General features: G+C 33.7%; 1 protein-coding gene across 1 annotated transcript; it reads left to right on the top strand.

Moving 5' to 3' along the window:
* The first annotated feature begins 2,927 nt into the window (after window positions 1-2,927).
* On the top strand, window positions 2,928-12,782 carry LOC111613771 (polyglutamine-binding protein 1-like). Its single transcript, XM_023355116.1, has 7 exons — window positions 2,928-3,092; window positions 3,262-3,550; window positions 3,726-3,826; window positions 4,161-4,231; window positions 4,806-4,911; window positions 12,255-12,321; window positions 12,401-12,782. The coding sequence occupies exons 1-7, from the start codon at window positions 3,023-3,025 to the stop codon at window positions 12,555-12,557; spliced, it is 861 nt and encodes a 286-aa protein (XP_023210884.1). The 5' UTR covers window positions 2,928-3,022; the 3' UTR covers window positions 12,558-12,782.
* Window positions 12,783-15,903: the final 3,121 nt, after the last annotated feature.

Here is a 15,903-nt window from a genome sequence, read left to right as displayed (position 1 = left end):
ATATATATAATTATAATAAAGTTACAATAAATTAAGTTAATATATAATTATATATACAGTACCTAATTTATATATAATTAATATATAATTATATGTACAGTTCCTAATTTATATATAATTTATATATAATACTGTACAGACGATAGTAAACTCAATTTACCCGCTTAAACTCTCCATAGCGTGGCGCTGGACGGCAAAAAATAGTTCGGCTGCTTGTCCGCGATGACAAGTTGGCGATGACGTTTTACCGCGTTTTACGCGTCCCTTTTAGCGTCTTTATACGAATATTGTCGCAAATTTTTCGCCGCATTATAGGAATCTACGTTATAGGAACTCGCGTTATAGGGGGTCTACTGTATAGCTTTGTAAAGAAACGTACATAAAAATAACATAAAATATTATTTACTTTTTAAATCTTAAAATAATGCACTTTGTCAAATAGCTCCCTACGAGTGGCTAACAGATGGAATCGAAGACGGTTGCGGAGCGTGCATACACGCGAACTGCCAAATCTCCAGGGTGCCGATACCGGTCAATGTCAAATACCTCTTTTGTCGCATCACTAGTATATCTCAAAGGACGCGACAGGACTGTTGTAGATTTTAAACGTTTCTCACCATAGCTGTAAAAATCTAAATATGTTAAACTTAATAGATTGTCCGTCGTTTGTTTTCTAACTAATTCGTTTTAGGACCAAGTGTCCTCAGAAATTTCCAAACTTTACAACTTTTCGATCACTCTCGTTGAACTGGAAAAATTTCTGCCTTTATTACATTAATAATACGAAGAAATCAGTCTCTACTGTACTCGGCTAGAGATGGTTCGGTTAAGCTTTTGTTTAATTAAGTAAAATTTCGGCTGTTTCATCAGGGTTTTGTTTATGTGCCCAATTCCCTAATCGCTTAATTATTTAACTACTTCTTAAGTAGAAATAAGTCGAAACCGGTTACTTTGTACTCAAATATTTGTAGTCTCGGGAAAAAAAGTGAAAAGACAAATTTTTATGACAACGGATACATGAATCGTAAATTTAAGGAAAATAAATTCTAGAGATTTTTCTGTACCTCGTGCATCTCTCTCATTCATTAAATGACGCTGTTAAAGTAACAGTTAATTTTTTAACATTATACAAGAATTGTACTGTACACGTTTTTTTCTACATCCCCTTACAGATGGGATATACGAAATCGTAATATCTGGTTTAACATTGAAATTCGTGAGTAATATAAAATCGGAGAGCAGAATAAAAATATCAAATATTTTAATGGATTTTTTTAACTCCCGTCAACTATACAGAAAATTATCGTAAAAACATACCAGTAAATTCTTATCGGTTGGGTTAAAAGACTAATCTGAATAAACTAATTTTAAAATAAAATAAAGCATATATGTATATATATATTANTATATATAATTATAATAAAGTTACAATAAATTAAGTTAATATATAATTATATATACAGTACCTAATTTATATATAATTAATATATAATTATATGTACAGTTCCTAATTTATATATAATTTATATATAATACTGTACAGACGATAGTAAACTCAATTTACCCGCTTAAACTCTCCATAGCGTGGCGCTGGACGGCAAAAAATAGTTCGGCTGCTTGTCCGCGATGACAAGTTGGCGATGACGTTTTACCGCGTTTTACGCGTCCCTTTTAGCGTCTTTATACGAATATTGTCGCAAATTTTTCGCCGCATTATAGGAATCTACGTTATAGGAACTCGCGTTATAGGGGGTCTACTGTATAGCTTTGTAAAGAAACGTACATAAAAATAACATAAAATATTATTTACTTTTTAAATCTTAAAATAATGCACTTTGTCAAATAGCTCCCTACGAGTGGCTAACAGATGGAATCGAAGACGGTTGCGGAGCGTGCATACACGCGAACTGCCAAATCTCCAGGGTGCCGATACCGGTCAATGTCAAATACCTCTTTTGTCGCATCACTAGTATATCTCAAAGGACGCGACAGGACTGTTGTAGATTTTAAACGTTTCTCACCATAGCTGTAAAAATCTAAATATGTTAAACTTAATAGATTGTCCGTCGTTTGTTTTCTAACTAATTCGTTTTAGGACCAAGTGTCCTCAGAAATTTCCAAACTTTACAACTTTTCGATCACTCTCGTTGAACTGGAAAAATTTCTGCCTTTATTACATTAATAATACGAAGAAATCAGTCTCTACTGTACTCGGCTAGAGATGGTTCGGTTAAGCTTTTGTTTAATTAAGTAAAATTTCGGCTGTTTCATCAGGGTTTTGTTTATGTGCCCAATTCCCTAATCGCTTAATTATTTAACTACTTCTTAAGTAGAAATAAGTCGAAACCGGTTACTTTGTACTCAAATATTTGTAGTCTCGGGAAAAAAAGTGAAAAGACAAATTTTTATGACAACGGATACATGAATCGTAAATTTAAGGAAAATAAATTCTAGAGATTTTTCTGTACCTCGTGCATCTCTCTCATTCATTAAATGACGCTGTTAAAGTAACAGTTAATTTTTTAACATTATACAAGAATTGTACTGTACACGTTTTTTTCTACATCCCCTTACAGATGGGATATACGAAATCGTAATATCTGGTTTAACATTGAAATTCGTGAGTAATATAACATCGGAGAGCAGAATAAAAATATCAAATATTTTAATGGATTTTTTTAACTCCCGTCAACTATACAGAAAATTATCGTAAAAACATACCAGTAAATTCTTATCGGTTGGGTTAAAAGACTAATCTGAATAAACTAATTTTAAAATAAAATAAAGCATATATATATATATATATTAATGTAAATTTAAAGAAATTAATAATTATTAAATAAATTTAATAAAGATCTTTTATATTAAAATATATTATATAATTATCTTTTGAAGGACTTACTGTTGCATCCTCAAACGGGAAAAATGAGAACTAAATTTGTCGATTTATTTGAATGCGTGAATGTTGTTATCGGGCTTTATGAAAAATTAACATCGAATTGAATAATTAAATTAATAGAAGATGCCTCTACCTTCTGCTTTACTCTCCAGGTTACAGAAGAGAGGAATAATCAAAGCTGAACCGGAACCAGGTTGATTATTTTTATGTAGTAACTCATTTAATGTATTGATGCTTTGTTTATTTCAATAATAATTTATATTAATATTATCGAATATCAGAATTAAATCGTGACATTTTAAATGTTTACTATCGATCAATGAAAATAAATCGTATTTTAAAAAAACTATATTTAAATTCAGTTGTTGAAGCAGAACCCGAAGAGGAGGTTATTGCTGAAGATTACGACGATTCTACAAAAACAGCTGATATACCGTTACCTCAACAAGAAGAAGTACACGAAAACAAAGAAAGCGTTGTAATTGGTTGTCCTAATAAATGGAATATTTATCACGAATGTTCGGCATTTTGTAGAGAACATTGGGGTGCTGGAAAACCTAATCCTTCCCCAAACACAGAGAGAAAACGTTTAAAAATGTTAAAGAAGTATCCATTGCCTGATGGTTGGGAAGAAGTATATGATCCTGGAACGTAAGTATGATGATTGTAAATTATTAAATAACAAGGAACAAATACATTATTAAAGAGTATTTTGTTGATATTGTTTTAAAAACCACATTTAAGATAGCTTCTTTATTTTTACACTATTCAAATTTGTTTTTTATAAATCAGTTTTAAAATCTTTTATAATTTCAATTTTAAACAGAGGAAGATTTTATTACTGGAATATGACAAATGACGAAGTGTCTTGGTTGCCACCGAATCATCCGAGGGCGAGAATAACTTTACCTGCCGATAAATTACGTGGTAAACATTTTAGTTCTCTACATTTTATCATTTTTGTTTTTGTCGGTATTTCAGTATATTGTCAAATGCTTGATTACAGTACTTGAAATAGAAATTTGTTTTTTAATAAACTACACCACAAAACACCAGGATGTGTTAAATACTGCACTCTTAGAACCTATAACTGGTGTGATATAAAACAACAAAAGATAAAGATCACCACAAACATTTTTGAATTTTTAATGAGTTTTCGTTGTTTTTTAATAAGAAGAAATATCATATATTTTTTAAACATGATTAATTTCTTATATTTTAAATATTTACATTAATTTTAATATTTTTGAATGTATTATAGCATTGATGAAAGACACAGAAATGGAGGATATGGATGCTGATGGTCAAGCTGATGATGACAAAAGTGGTAGTGTAAGTAATATCTGTTTGTTTCTATTTTATTTCATATCAAAAGTTTCTTCTTCAGAAACTTGCTTATGAAGTAAAACAATTTTTAGAGTTTACAACTTCAAAAACATGATTCTTATCATTAAACAATAACTATTAAATTATGTGTTCATTAATAACATTAATATACAGAAAATATTGATGTTTTCTAAATGACAATTTCAATATATTATTTGATTTTCTTATCTGCAAAAAATGTTATCTAATTTTATCTGCAATTGAAAATAAATTATAACATAACAGTTACTGATTTAAAGAATTACATAAATACATACATACAAAATATAACAAATATATATGTTATATTTTGTAAAAAAATAAATATATATATATATTTTTTTAAACTTCTACTAAATACTTAACTGGAATGTATTAAAAGAAAGTTCAAATACACTTAAACTTCTGTTAATGCCTGATAAAATTGCAACTTGCAAACAAAAATTTTATTGTTAATTAATCAAATATAAAAGTTTATAAAATATAAAAAATTTTTAAAGTTTATTATTATATTTTATAATCCTGAATTTATTTATTTTAGGAATCTGAAGATATTGATGATGAAGGTGATAAAATGTCAGATGATGATGATTATAGAGAAAAAGAAAAACATCGAAGACGTTCATCTCAACGATCTAGAGAATATGGTAATTTTATTTTAAGTTATGATATACACTCACTGATAAAACAAAAAAGTTATTCACTGAAATAGAATTGAGGCCTTTTTTGCATTCGTACTGTAGAAAAAAAATCATTTCTATTAAATTGCATTACACGTAGACATCTTTTGTTCCCATTTAACAAAACAGTGGGCTATAACAGTGATGGTTTTGGTGTAATTACTGTACATTGTAAGAAAACCTAATGACAGGACCTAAGAAAAATTAAATTTTGGTAACTGACATGCTGTTGTTCTTAGAAACTTTATACCCACAGTTCTTTTTTCGTGAAAAGGTTTGCATTTGTCATTTCTGAGTCCTCGCAGCCACTGATGCTGTCTTCCTCTTTAATGTCATATGTTATTTATCATCTATAACACTTGACAGACTTTTGTAGAACTTCTTATTCTCCATCTTCTATAGGAATGATGATAGCTTAAGGCAGTCCACAAATTTCTAGTCTGGTGTAGATATTAGATCTTTGTAGGCTTGTGGTAATGTCAACTCATTGATCCACTTCTTGGTGCTTCTAATCTGAATATTTTTGTGTGACCCAGAATATGTATTATGAATTTAAACAACCTTTTCATCTTCAATGACTTTTATAATTCTTGCTGATTTGAAATTCAACTGTTAATAAATGGGTGATGCTTGTGTGAATTGCCAGGGAGGTCGGGAACCGTCGACTCTCCCTTTTCGGCTACAGGTCGTTAAACCTGCTCACTTGTCAAGATGGCTAAATTTCAAATGTGGTCCCGAAGGGTCAGGATGCTTTTTGTCAGGTCGAGTGGACGAGGTGAGAGGGGTTGTCGAGGAGGTGAGAGGGGTCGTCGATGAGGTGTGGGCGATATGCGAGTAAAAGGACACCATTTAACAATGGAAACAACGATTTATTAGATTAACGAAAAAGAAAGATTACAAAATTCGCTAGCTCCTAACTCACGGAGAGAGAGTTTACAATTATTTGTTCCATACTCTAGTAGATTTCAACGTAGGCACAGAGTTCGACGCACAAAGTAAAAATTCCCGGAGACTTAATCCTTTCAGACCGTAGATGTGAGACTCCCCCGAGGAGGGGGAAAGAAGTCACTTTTATAGCTTTGGGCAGGGGAAATTGGTCAGGTGATCCCCTATTGTGAGAAGTAGAGTTGGTCCTGCAGGTGTGGAGGTTAAAGTTGTTCCTGGGACCAAAACAAAATGACGAATTCGGACTTTAACTATAAACTTTTTGTCTTGTAGAAGAGGAATGCCATAGTTCAAGGGTTGAATGTTTATATTAACGATGAAAGTTATAAGTTTCAATCGATATTTGATTCTTTTTTCCCGACAATGTTATTTTAATGAGGAGGCGACAAATTTATTTCAAATACGTCGAAAATTTTAGGGGAAAAATGAACAATTTTGGCCTTATTCTGAGGTCGGATCTCACATTCACTCCACGCTTTCTTTAAAATCACACTTATTGTAGTGTGATTTTAAACCTTTTGATTGTTCTGTCTAGGTAGAGGTATGTTTACATAGATAAAATGTTGTTTTTCTTTCTCTTGGCAAAACAAAAATAAAGTTTCTTTTGGTTATCAAGATGCCGTGTTAACAGCAATAAAAGAAAGTGATGTGAAATTTAACACTATAGCTATACAAAATAAATCCTGGCATGTATCACTCGCGACAATATTTATTGCTAGTAGTTGAAGGACGGGTGTCTTCGAACTATAAAGGTTGATTGGTCAGTTGAAGTTCTCGATGACCTGGATACGAGGGTAACAGTTCAAAGTTCGAGAGGGGTGAGTGTCCATTAGACAGTCTTTGGGAATTTCTTTGTTCTGGTGAGCTGGATGGTTCGTGGAATGATGTTCACTGTGAGAATGTATGGTCGTTAATTGTGGAGGATGCTGGAAAACTGTAGATAAGTCGAGAACACGCTGTCGACGCTAGTAGGGTTTTTCTATGCGTTGAGGTCCCAGGAAAATTAGTTGATCGGCTGTAGCGTCACGTGGATCCGATGTCTTCGGTGAGGGTGACGAAATGGTACTGTTCTTATATTCAAAAAAAATAAAGGTTAGTAAGGATTTAGTTGTTAAAAATTGTCCTTGAGTTTGGACTAGAGGTATTTAGATGGATACATCACGCTTTGGTGTACTCTCTCTCGATAATCTATCTCTAATTATTGAAAAAAATCTTTTGAAATCTTATAAACAAAAAGATTTTTAAGATAATATTCTAGCATTCGAATATATTTTATGATACTCTACGAATATACGAAAAGCTAATTGTTTTTTGTAAGGAAAATAAAAATATAACTAAGAAATATAAAAAGGATTAAAATATATGTGGTTATATGAGTGTTGTTGAGGGACCCCTTAATATGATAGAACAATAGGCTTTGGGGTTGGTTGGGTTGGGATGCCTCGGGGCTTAACTTCCTGGGAAGGGAGTGGTTCGGTACTTGTCTGAGGGTGCCCTTCAATCTCGTGGAGGAAGATTTCTTCTGGGTTGTCCTCTTGTGGTTGTTGTTGAGTCATTGTATGAGTTTTCTTGTGTCATAAATAATAACAAAAGACAAGTTATTACTTAAGATTAGGTAGTATTTGTTCTCTCTTGGCTACTTTACTCTCGGAATGAAATGGTGTTGTATTGACAAGTTTACAAGTTAATTAAAAGGTTAAGGGGACGAGGATCGGCTTGTGGCGGGAGAAACAAGTCGGGGTATGCGACTATGAGTGGGTCAAAGCATTACCCATGGTTGATCTGGTACAGGGCCTTGACTTCAGAGTGCATAGCGAGGAGTGGTCTCTTGTTCTTCTTCCGTATCCAATTCATGGACTTCGCTTTCAGGCTCAAGTTTTTCACTTTCCATTTCGCTTTCCAGTTCCATTTGTTCTTCCGGTAGTGGAGGGGGTATAGAGGCCAAAATGAACTCATCCCAAGGGTCAGTAGAAATTATCTGTTATTAGTGGGATTCTCTGGGTCGTTCGACGGTCATGTCGATGTTATCCCGTTGTATTCTAGGTCGTTTAAATTTTCTATGGGTTGTAGTTTTCCTTCTTGCGCTCCTTTTCGGTCGATTTCTTTTCCTTTTCCCTGCGACAGGAGGATGTCCAAAGAGGTTTTCTCTCCTTGATTGCAGTCTTTTCACCTCTTCTTCCTTTGGCACGGCCGTAGGGGTGTGCAAAAATGTATAGATTTCCAATTTGAGAGAATCACTTGTGCATTATCATAGTCTAACGTTAGTCGCGCTCCTTCAATGACATCTCGGCCTAAGATCCCGTCACAAGGGGTGGTGACCTCAGCTCGTACAATAGCACACTGCATGCAAAGTTTCCTTCCACATAATTTAAGCGTGGTTATTGCTGTTCTTATAGTGGTAGAGGGCTTCCCTAAGACGGTTCCCAATTTTCGTCTAAGTCCAAATTTGATATAAGCTTTCCCTTTCAGTCTATTCGCTAGGTCATTTGATATGAGCGTATGTTCCACTCTAGGGTCAACTTGCATTTTCACGGGGATATTATTAATATAGACTAAAATGACAGGGTTAGGTCTTAAAACGGTTGTCGTTGATCCTATTCTGCCTTTCCATCTCGTCTCGTTCTCCTCTGTAGGATTTCTTTTAAGGTAATATTGAGATCGTTGTTCTCTGATACTACATATATTGCCATCCCATTTACCTCGATTCTGAAAGTCGTTTCGTGGGCGCATAGAGCGTTCGCTAGGTCGATTAATCGGTTGAGCGTATCGGCGATTAGGGGAGTTTGAGCGATATTCGCTTCGATGGTATGTTGGATTATTATAACCTCTGCGATTGGTTCGGTGCAACGTCGGACTTCTAACATTAATGGGGAGTGAGCATCTAATCAAACCATCCATTTTAGCTTTTAATTCTTCCATCGTAAGTGTTAATTGCTCCATATCAGCTCTAGAAGGGGTAGAGTCTGTAGTACTTTGATTTTCCCGGACCATTCGCATAATCCCGCGAGGCTGTGCAGTAAGTTCCTCGATTGTCTCCTCACTTATTGCTGCCTTCAAGGCGTCATCAAACATTGTAGGTTTGCGGCTCATAGTTCTTTGTCTAATATGTATATCTATTCCACTTAAAAATTGTGCCTTTAATCTTTCGTCTAATTCTTTATCTTGAATTCTTCGGATTAGAGCAACTTTCGCGTCATTTGCACCTGGTTCTAGTGTGACTTTGATCTCCGTTGCCAAAGCTTGTAACCGAGCAGCATATGTCTGCACATCTTCGCCTCTTCTTTGCACACATGTATAAAATCTACTTAGTTTAAATGAAAATGGTTCATGCTCGAAGCGCTGTATCATAATACTCTTGAATTCGTCAAAATCATCTCTCTCTTTGATTCTCCGATCCTTTCTCACAAATTCCCTAGCTATTCCAATCAATTTAAGCTTTGCTACGGCTAACATTTGAGCCTTCAACCAGGCTGTTACTTTTGTAACATCTGCCAACGAATCAAAAAAATCAGTTACTCTTGGACCTCCTGCTTCTCCCGAAAATACGGGTAATAAAGGTATTATTCTGCCTAAACCTCCTAACGTAAGAGGGCTCGGTGCCGGATTTGGATTAGGATTAGGGTTGCCTGGCCCAGCTGCAGGTTGAGGTTGAGGATCATCCACCATTTTTTCTACTAATATTATATCTACTATACTACTGTAACTATTCACCGAATTCTAAGGTCCCTGAATCGACTCGAAACCACCATTTACTCGGATATAGCCTTTATCGCCTTATCAAGAGTTCGAGGAAGTCGAGACCCCACTTCTGAAAAACCAATATGTGAACCGCCGGGGAGGTCGGGAACCATCGACTCTCCCTTTTCAGCTACAGGTCGTTAAACCTGCTCACTTGTCAAGATGGCTAAATTTCAAATGCGGTCCCGAAGGGTCGGGATGCTTTTTGTCAGGTTGAGTGGAGGAGGTGAGAGGTGTCATTTACTCGCATATTGCCTACGCCTCGTCGACGACCCCTCTCACCTTCTCCACTCAACCTGACAAAAAACATCCCGACCCTTCGGGACCGCATTCAAAATTTAGCCATCTTGACAAGTGAGCAGGTTTAACAACCTGTAGCCGAAAAGGGAGAGTTGATGGTTCCTGACCTCCCCAGTGGTTCACACTTGCATACCTGCAATCAGGAGCCATGACATGCTTTCCTATTTTTTCCTTCTGTGATTTGTGTGGCTAATTCCACAAAGTTTGGTCTCTCAAATTCCTCTTCTTTCTTGGCTACAAACACCCACCAATATCGGACATTGTCAAATAATGTTGACTTAATTGCAATCCAGAATATCTTTCAATGCAGTTGATCGTCTTGTAAGTCAACTTTTTCACAAAAACCACAGATGTCTGACAATTACTTTTTTTGGGAATAAATTTTGACATTACTTGCTGACATTTGATGTTTTGGAAAACGTCAAAATCTTTCATGTAGAATATCTCTGTTGGCATTTGCTGTTGTTGCATAATATTTCATGGGCAAGTCACCCACATTAGGATTGCCAGATGCAATGAAAAATCATTTTTGCTCAATTTTGTCATATGTTGTTTTTGCAAAGGCCTCAATTGTCCAATTACTGTAAAACTTGGCATACAGTTGTGTCTCAGACAGGTATGTAAATAATTACACTTGTGATCCAATTCTGGTGTACAACCAGAGTGCCTTAAGTTTTACCCAATACCTATAAAAATACCTTGAGATTTTCAGTGTATCTGTTATTTGGATGTCTTCAAACATCAGTTATCAGTCAGACATTATATATTGCCAACAAAGTTTGAGAAAAGCTGTATCATGGCTGACGGAAGCAGAATGGTCTGATAGTAGGCATTATCTACCATCTGGACTGTTCTGACCCTACTGTGAGGAGTGTTGGGCAAGTGGATATATGAAGTTGTAAGCACACAAGCATGCATGCACACGCATCTGGCATCTGGACATCCTAGACTATCAAGAGAACAGTAGTGAAAATATTTTCAGGACTGAAAATTTCCCTGCAAATTACAGTGGTACCTCAGGATACGAAATTAATCTGTTTCGAAACTGATATCGTATCATGAAAATGTCGTAAGGTGGATCATCTTTTCCCATACGATTACATGTAAAACCAAATAATTTGTTCCAACGCGAAAAACACACTCAAATTAAAGCCAAGTAATACATTAAAAAAAATAACTGTAGTAAGAAAAACAAATGAAAAATGCGAACTAATGTAACGTCGTATGGTGAGTTTTTGTTCGTATCGTGGAGCAAAAATATGTTCGAATTTCATGTCGTATCCTGAAAATTTCGTATGCTGGGGCGTTCGTAACCTGAGGTACCACTGTATTGCACACAAAATAAAACAATTTAAGTATGATTTAATAATTATTACTAAATACTTTAGAAAATGGAAATTAAATCACACAGATAAGTAAATAGGCTTACTCTATAATTTTCTGTGCTAAACTAAACATAAATTAATGTAAAATTTTTTAGATTAAAAGAATGCTTTAATTTAAGCAGGTCTCATTGTCATAGAATAACATAAACAATTATAAACTTGATATTACTCAATGCGTGATGCATTGAGTAATTTTCATTACTATAAATTGAAATAGTTACTGATGTCATGAATCCATCATTTTGCCACACTCCCTTGGCTTGTGTGATCCCCAGATTTGTCACCCATCAAGCATTTATGGTACAGTATCAGATGGGATACTAACTTCAGTCATCTTCAGGAGTGTGAAGGGTCAGGAATGGGTAAATCTGTCATAGGATAGCATATAGTGCTTGTATGCCTCCATGCCTGATAATATCACCTCCTGTATTCAGGAAGAGGTCCTACATGGTATTAAAGTTTCCTTTAAATTGAACCATTGTTGCACAGGAAATTATTATTATTTTGTTGTCACTTATTACCATCATTATTACATTTACACAAATAAAGTTTTGATTCTAACATTTTTCTTGGTGCATAACAACTTTTCTGTCAATGAGTGTATATAAAACTTTATATTATAAAACCTATTATAAATAAATTTTAAATCATAATTGATTTTGTAATACAAAGTTAACAATATTTAACTAATATGTTTAGAAAAATAAATCCTTAGTTTTATAATACAGTAGTCCCTCATTATATTGCTCATTTAGATATATTTTTTTTTTTTTTTTTGTCCTCCAAGTATAAAAATGCATTAGAGGTTGAGAAACACTGCTATAATACTTTAGGGTTAAAAGAAATAATAAATTATAAATTACATTTTTTTCTAAAATGAAATTGAAAATTCTTTTTTCAGATAGTTTTAATTAATTATGTATTAAACATTAAACATTGCAGATAGAAACAAAAGAAGAGAAAATGATCTTGATCCAATGGATCCAGCAGCTTATTCAGACACACCAAGGTAAATCTTTACATTACTAGTTTAACTATAAGTAGATGTAATTTTTAAATTAATAAATATTACTTTTGACAATATGCAGAGGTACATGGTCGACAGGACTCGAAAGAAAGGGAGAAGCAAAGACGGGAGCTGATACCACTGCCTCCGGACCTCTGTATCAGATGCGTCCCTATCCCAGTCCCGGAGCAGTTTTGCGCATGAATGCATCCTTAAAAGATGTTCCACTTCCTGAATAATCTCGATCAATATATGTTAAATTGTACAGAAATAAAAATCCCAAACAATAATTTTGTATATTTACAGTATACAAATTAAGAACTATATTTTCAGTGTTTCTATGCAGTTAATATTCAGTAAATACAAATCCTTTACAGTCGTTTCTTTTATATGCATAATAAATATTTTAACTTATTTCAATACAATAGAATTATTTTCTGTACAATAGTTTTCTGTGTACATTATTCATAAATAAATTTATCATTACAAATTATGTAGTAGTAAAATGTAATTATTTTTCAAATAATTACATTTACATTATATTTAAAATTATTGGATATAAATTTTGTTCTCAAATTCTTTCAAAATGAACATTTACAATAAACTTTAGACAAGTCATAGAAAATTTAAAAGATTATCTAAATCAAATTTCAGGAACATAATAATTAGGATTATAATCTATTATGAATTGTTTTAATACTTGTTTTATACTTTTTAATTTTTGAACAAAGATATAAATGAATTTGATATCGTTAGTTATAGTTAAGTCGTTCTACTACATTAACACTTAACTAAGCACCAATAGATTCAATCTTTTTTAAGCCTTTCCCATATACAGATTGTTTATAAGAAATATACTAGAGGTATGTGTAGCATATATATATAGAGGTATTTACCATATGGGCTGCTGTCAGGGAGAATATGTAATTTACAGTATAAATCATAAAATGTAATCAATGTATAGTGTACAGTTAATTATTATTATTTATTTGATTGAATATCCAACTCAGTAAACATTCAATTCATAAATATAAATAATACTGTAGTTTTCTATTAGTTGGCATTGTGAATAAAATTTTTCTGCATCTTCCAATAACTAAATTGATCATAATTAACCATATGGTTTATACCTTGAGATTACATATTACAACACAAAAATAACACCCTAAATTATTATATGTGTGCATTCCAACAGCACCTGTTTCTGGTGAGTTACTTTTGAACAATCTTGTGTATGTATACAGTATATTTAGGGTTTAACAATGATGGTCTGAAACCCATTCTGGCATTTCTTATTGGGCTGCAATTTGAAAAATTGTAGACCTATAAATTCCCACTGTCCTTAATCTCAAGAACAGAGTTAGATGAAAGTCGAAACCTGATATTTTGAATAGCTTAGGGGCAGGAGGTCCTGACTAACTACAGTCAACCCTCTTATAACACGGGTTCCTATAGTTCAGATTCCTATATCACAGTGAAAAAATTGCGACAGTATTCGTACACACATGCTAAAAAAACTCCTATAATTTGGTAAAACATCATCGCCGACTCGTGTCACGACAGGATTGGTCAAATTTAGACCAATAGTGGATATTGCACACAGTGGCGGCCTTAGGGGGTGGCGAGCAGGGCAATCGCCCGGGGCCTCGCTCTTGGAGGGGCCTCGCGCAACAACCAAGTAGAAAAAAGTTGATATTTAAAACTTTTTATTTTATCCTTGGCTATTAGTTATAACAATAAAATAAATGTAATTTATAGTACAGTATATATTAATATTAATAAGTGCCTACTATTTCAATTCACATACTTTGCACAAAGGACAAGGGCCTCGCAAAGATCTGCCGCCCAGAGCCTCGCAATGGATAAGGCCGCCGCTGATTGCACAAACCGTTGAGTTTAAACAAGCTGCGGACCTACTAAAAACCATTTATTATTTAACGTCCATAAAAATTATATTTATATTAATGATGTCTCCAAAGTTCAGCGAATTTTTCGCAAAAAAAAAAAAAATTTATCAGGAAGCACGCAAGCGCCATTTGATGACAAGCTCCATGACAAAAACAAGCTTAAGCAATGGCGTAGTCAAACAGTGCACGCTTGATAAGTAATCCTACAATTATTTGTTTATAGCATAGTTTATATGGATTATTCCCAAAAAATTATACGTATTTTGGAAGTGTTCAGTCGAATTAGTCTAGAATCGATCAATTTTATGAAAGAAACCTTTCAAACAGTCATAGTACGTAAACTGCATACGTGCCGGGCTATGACTTGTAGAAAATGGATTCATAAAAACTGGAACATATCTACCGTGTTATAGGGGGGGTCGACTGTATATATAAACTTCCAGTGCAAACTGGAAGTCACATTATTTCAATTCAAAAACTTTCCCCTGAAAGGAGTTAATGACTGACACAACTTTATTGATAGCAGGAAAAGTATGATATACAGGGGCAAGACACTACTAATTTGAGGTGGAGAGCACATTTTAAATCAAATTAAAAATGATTAAAAATTTCAGCCGCATTGTAATGTCTCAAATAATTGCTTGTTCATTACTCTGCATTTTTTGTCATTTATAACAGTTTTTTTATAATTAATTTTATTATTATTTACAGTTCTCCATTTCTTTTACTTTTTCTAGAAGTGTTAATTAAAGGTTAGGCTCTAATTCTTTATACATGAAATTTTTTTTTTTTTTTCAATATTTTCAATTTTTATGATAATGTATTTGACATCTCCTTTTGACTGTTTCATTTTTTTTTTCCTGTAGTCTTTCAATGAGGCTAATGTAACTTTAACATCCAAGAAAAAAATCGGCTACATTTTCTTGACAATGATGTCATGTAGATGACAAATAATTTTTAACATGATCTCACTCACCAGACATTATCACCAAGATTGTGAAAATCATTCAAAAGTCATGGATCAGGACTATTTATTATTTAACAATAAAATACCAATTCCTTACAAGAAAATCAACCAAAAAATGTGAAAGCCAATGTCTAACCAATGTGCTTGTTTTGGCAGATTTCAAGGAATACATATATAACAAGTTCTAATCATTCTGTATATATGCATTTTGCTTTTAAATAAATTACCATATCTTAGTGATTTAACTTGTCAACAAAGACTTATCAAGACTTGTTACATCAAGGAAAAAAAGAGTAAACGACACCAGATCTAACACTCAAATCATAGAAGTTATTATAACACTTTTCTGCATGCTAACAATCAGCATGCAGAAGTAGTCTTGGACTGTAGTCTTTCACAGCAGAAGGTTATAATCTGAGTTTTCCTCAACCTCTTTCAAGTTGCAGTTGTAGGTCCCTGGGTGACTGAAAAGTAGTGATTAGCTGTTGTATAACTTGTGTTGGAAAGCCAAAAGGTCAACAACAAAGGCCAATCCTTATAGCCTTCTACTACAACTAGAACAAGAGAGCATGACAACATTGCATTTCCTGGACGTTTTGATCACATGCAAAGAGGATGAAATCCATACCAATATACAATAAACATAAATTACCATCCAGTTTTCATCCCTTACTCCATTGACCCATACTATTTAAGACTTTCTGCATTCAG

The sequence above is a fragment of the Centruroides sculpturatus genome, unplaced genomic scaffold (assembly GCF_000671375.1).
Source record: "Centruroides sculpturatus isolate CEXI.00-Female unplaced genomic scaffold, Cexi_2.0 scaffold1468, whole genome shotgun sequence".
Lineage (NCBI taxonomy): Eukaryota > Metazoa > Arthropoda > Arachnida > Scorpiones > Buthidae > Centruroides > Centruroides sculpturatus.
The sequence above is the reverse complement of the archived record's forward strand: the minus strand, read 5'-3'. Positions and strand labels throughout refer to the sequence as shown.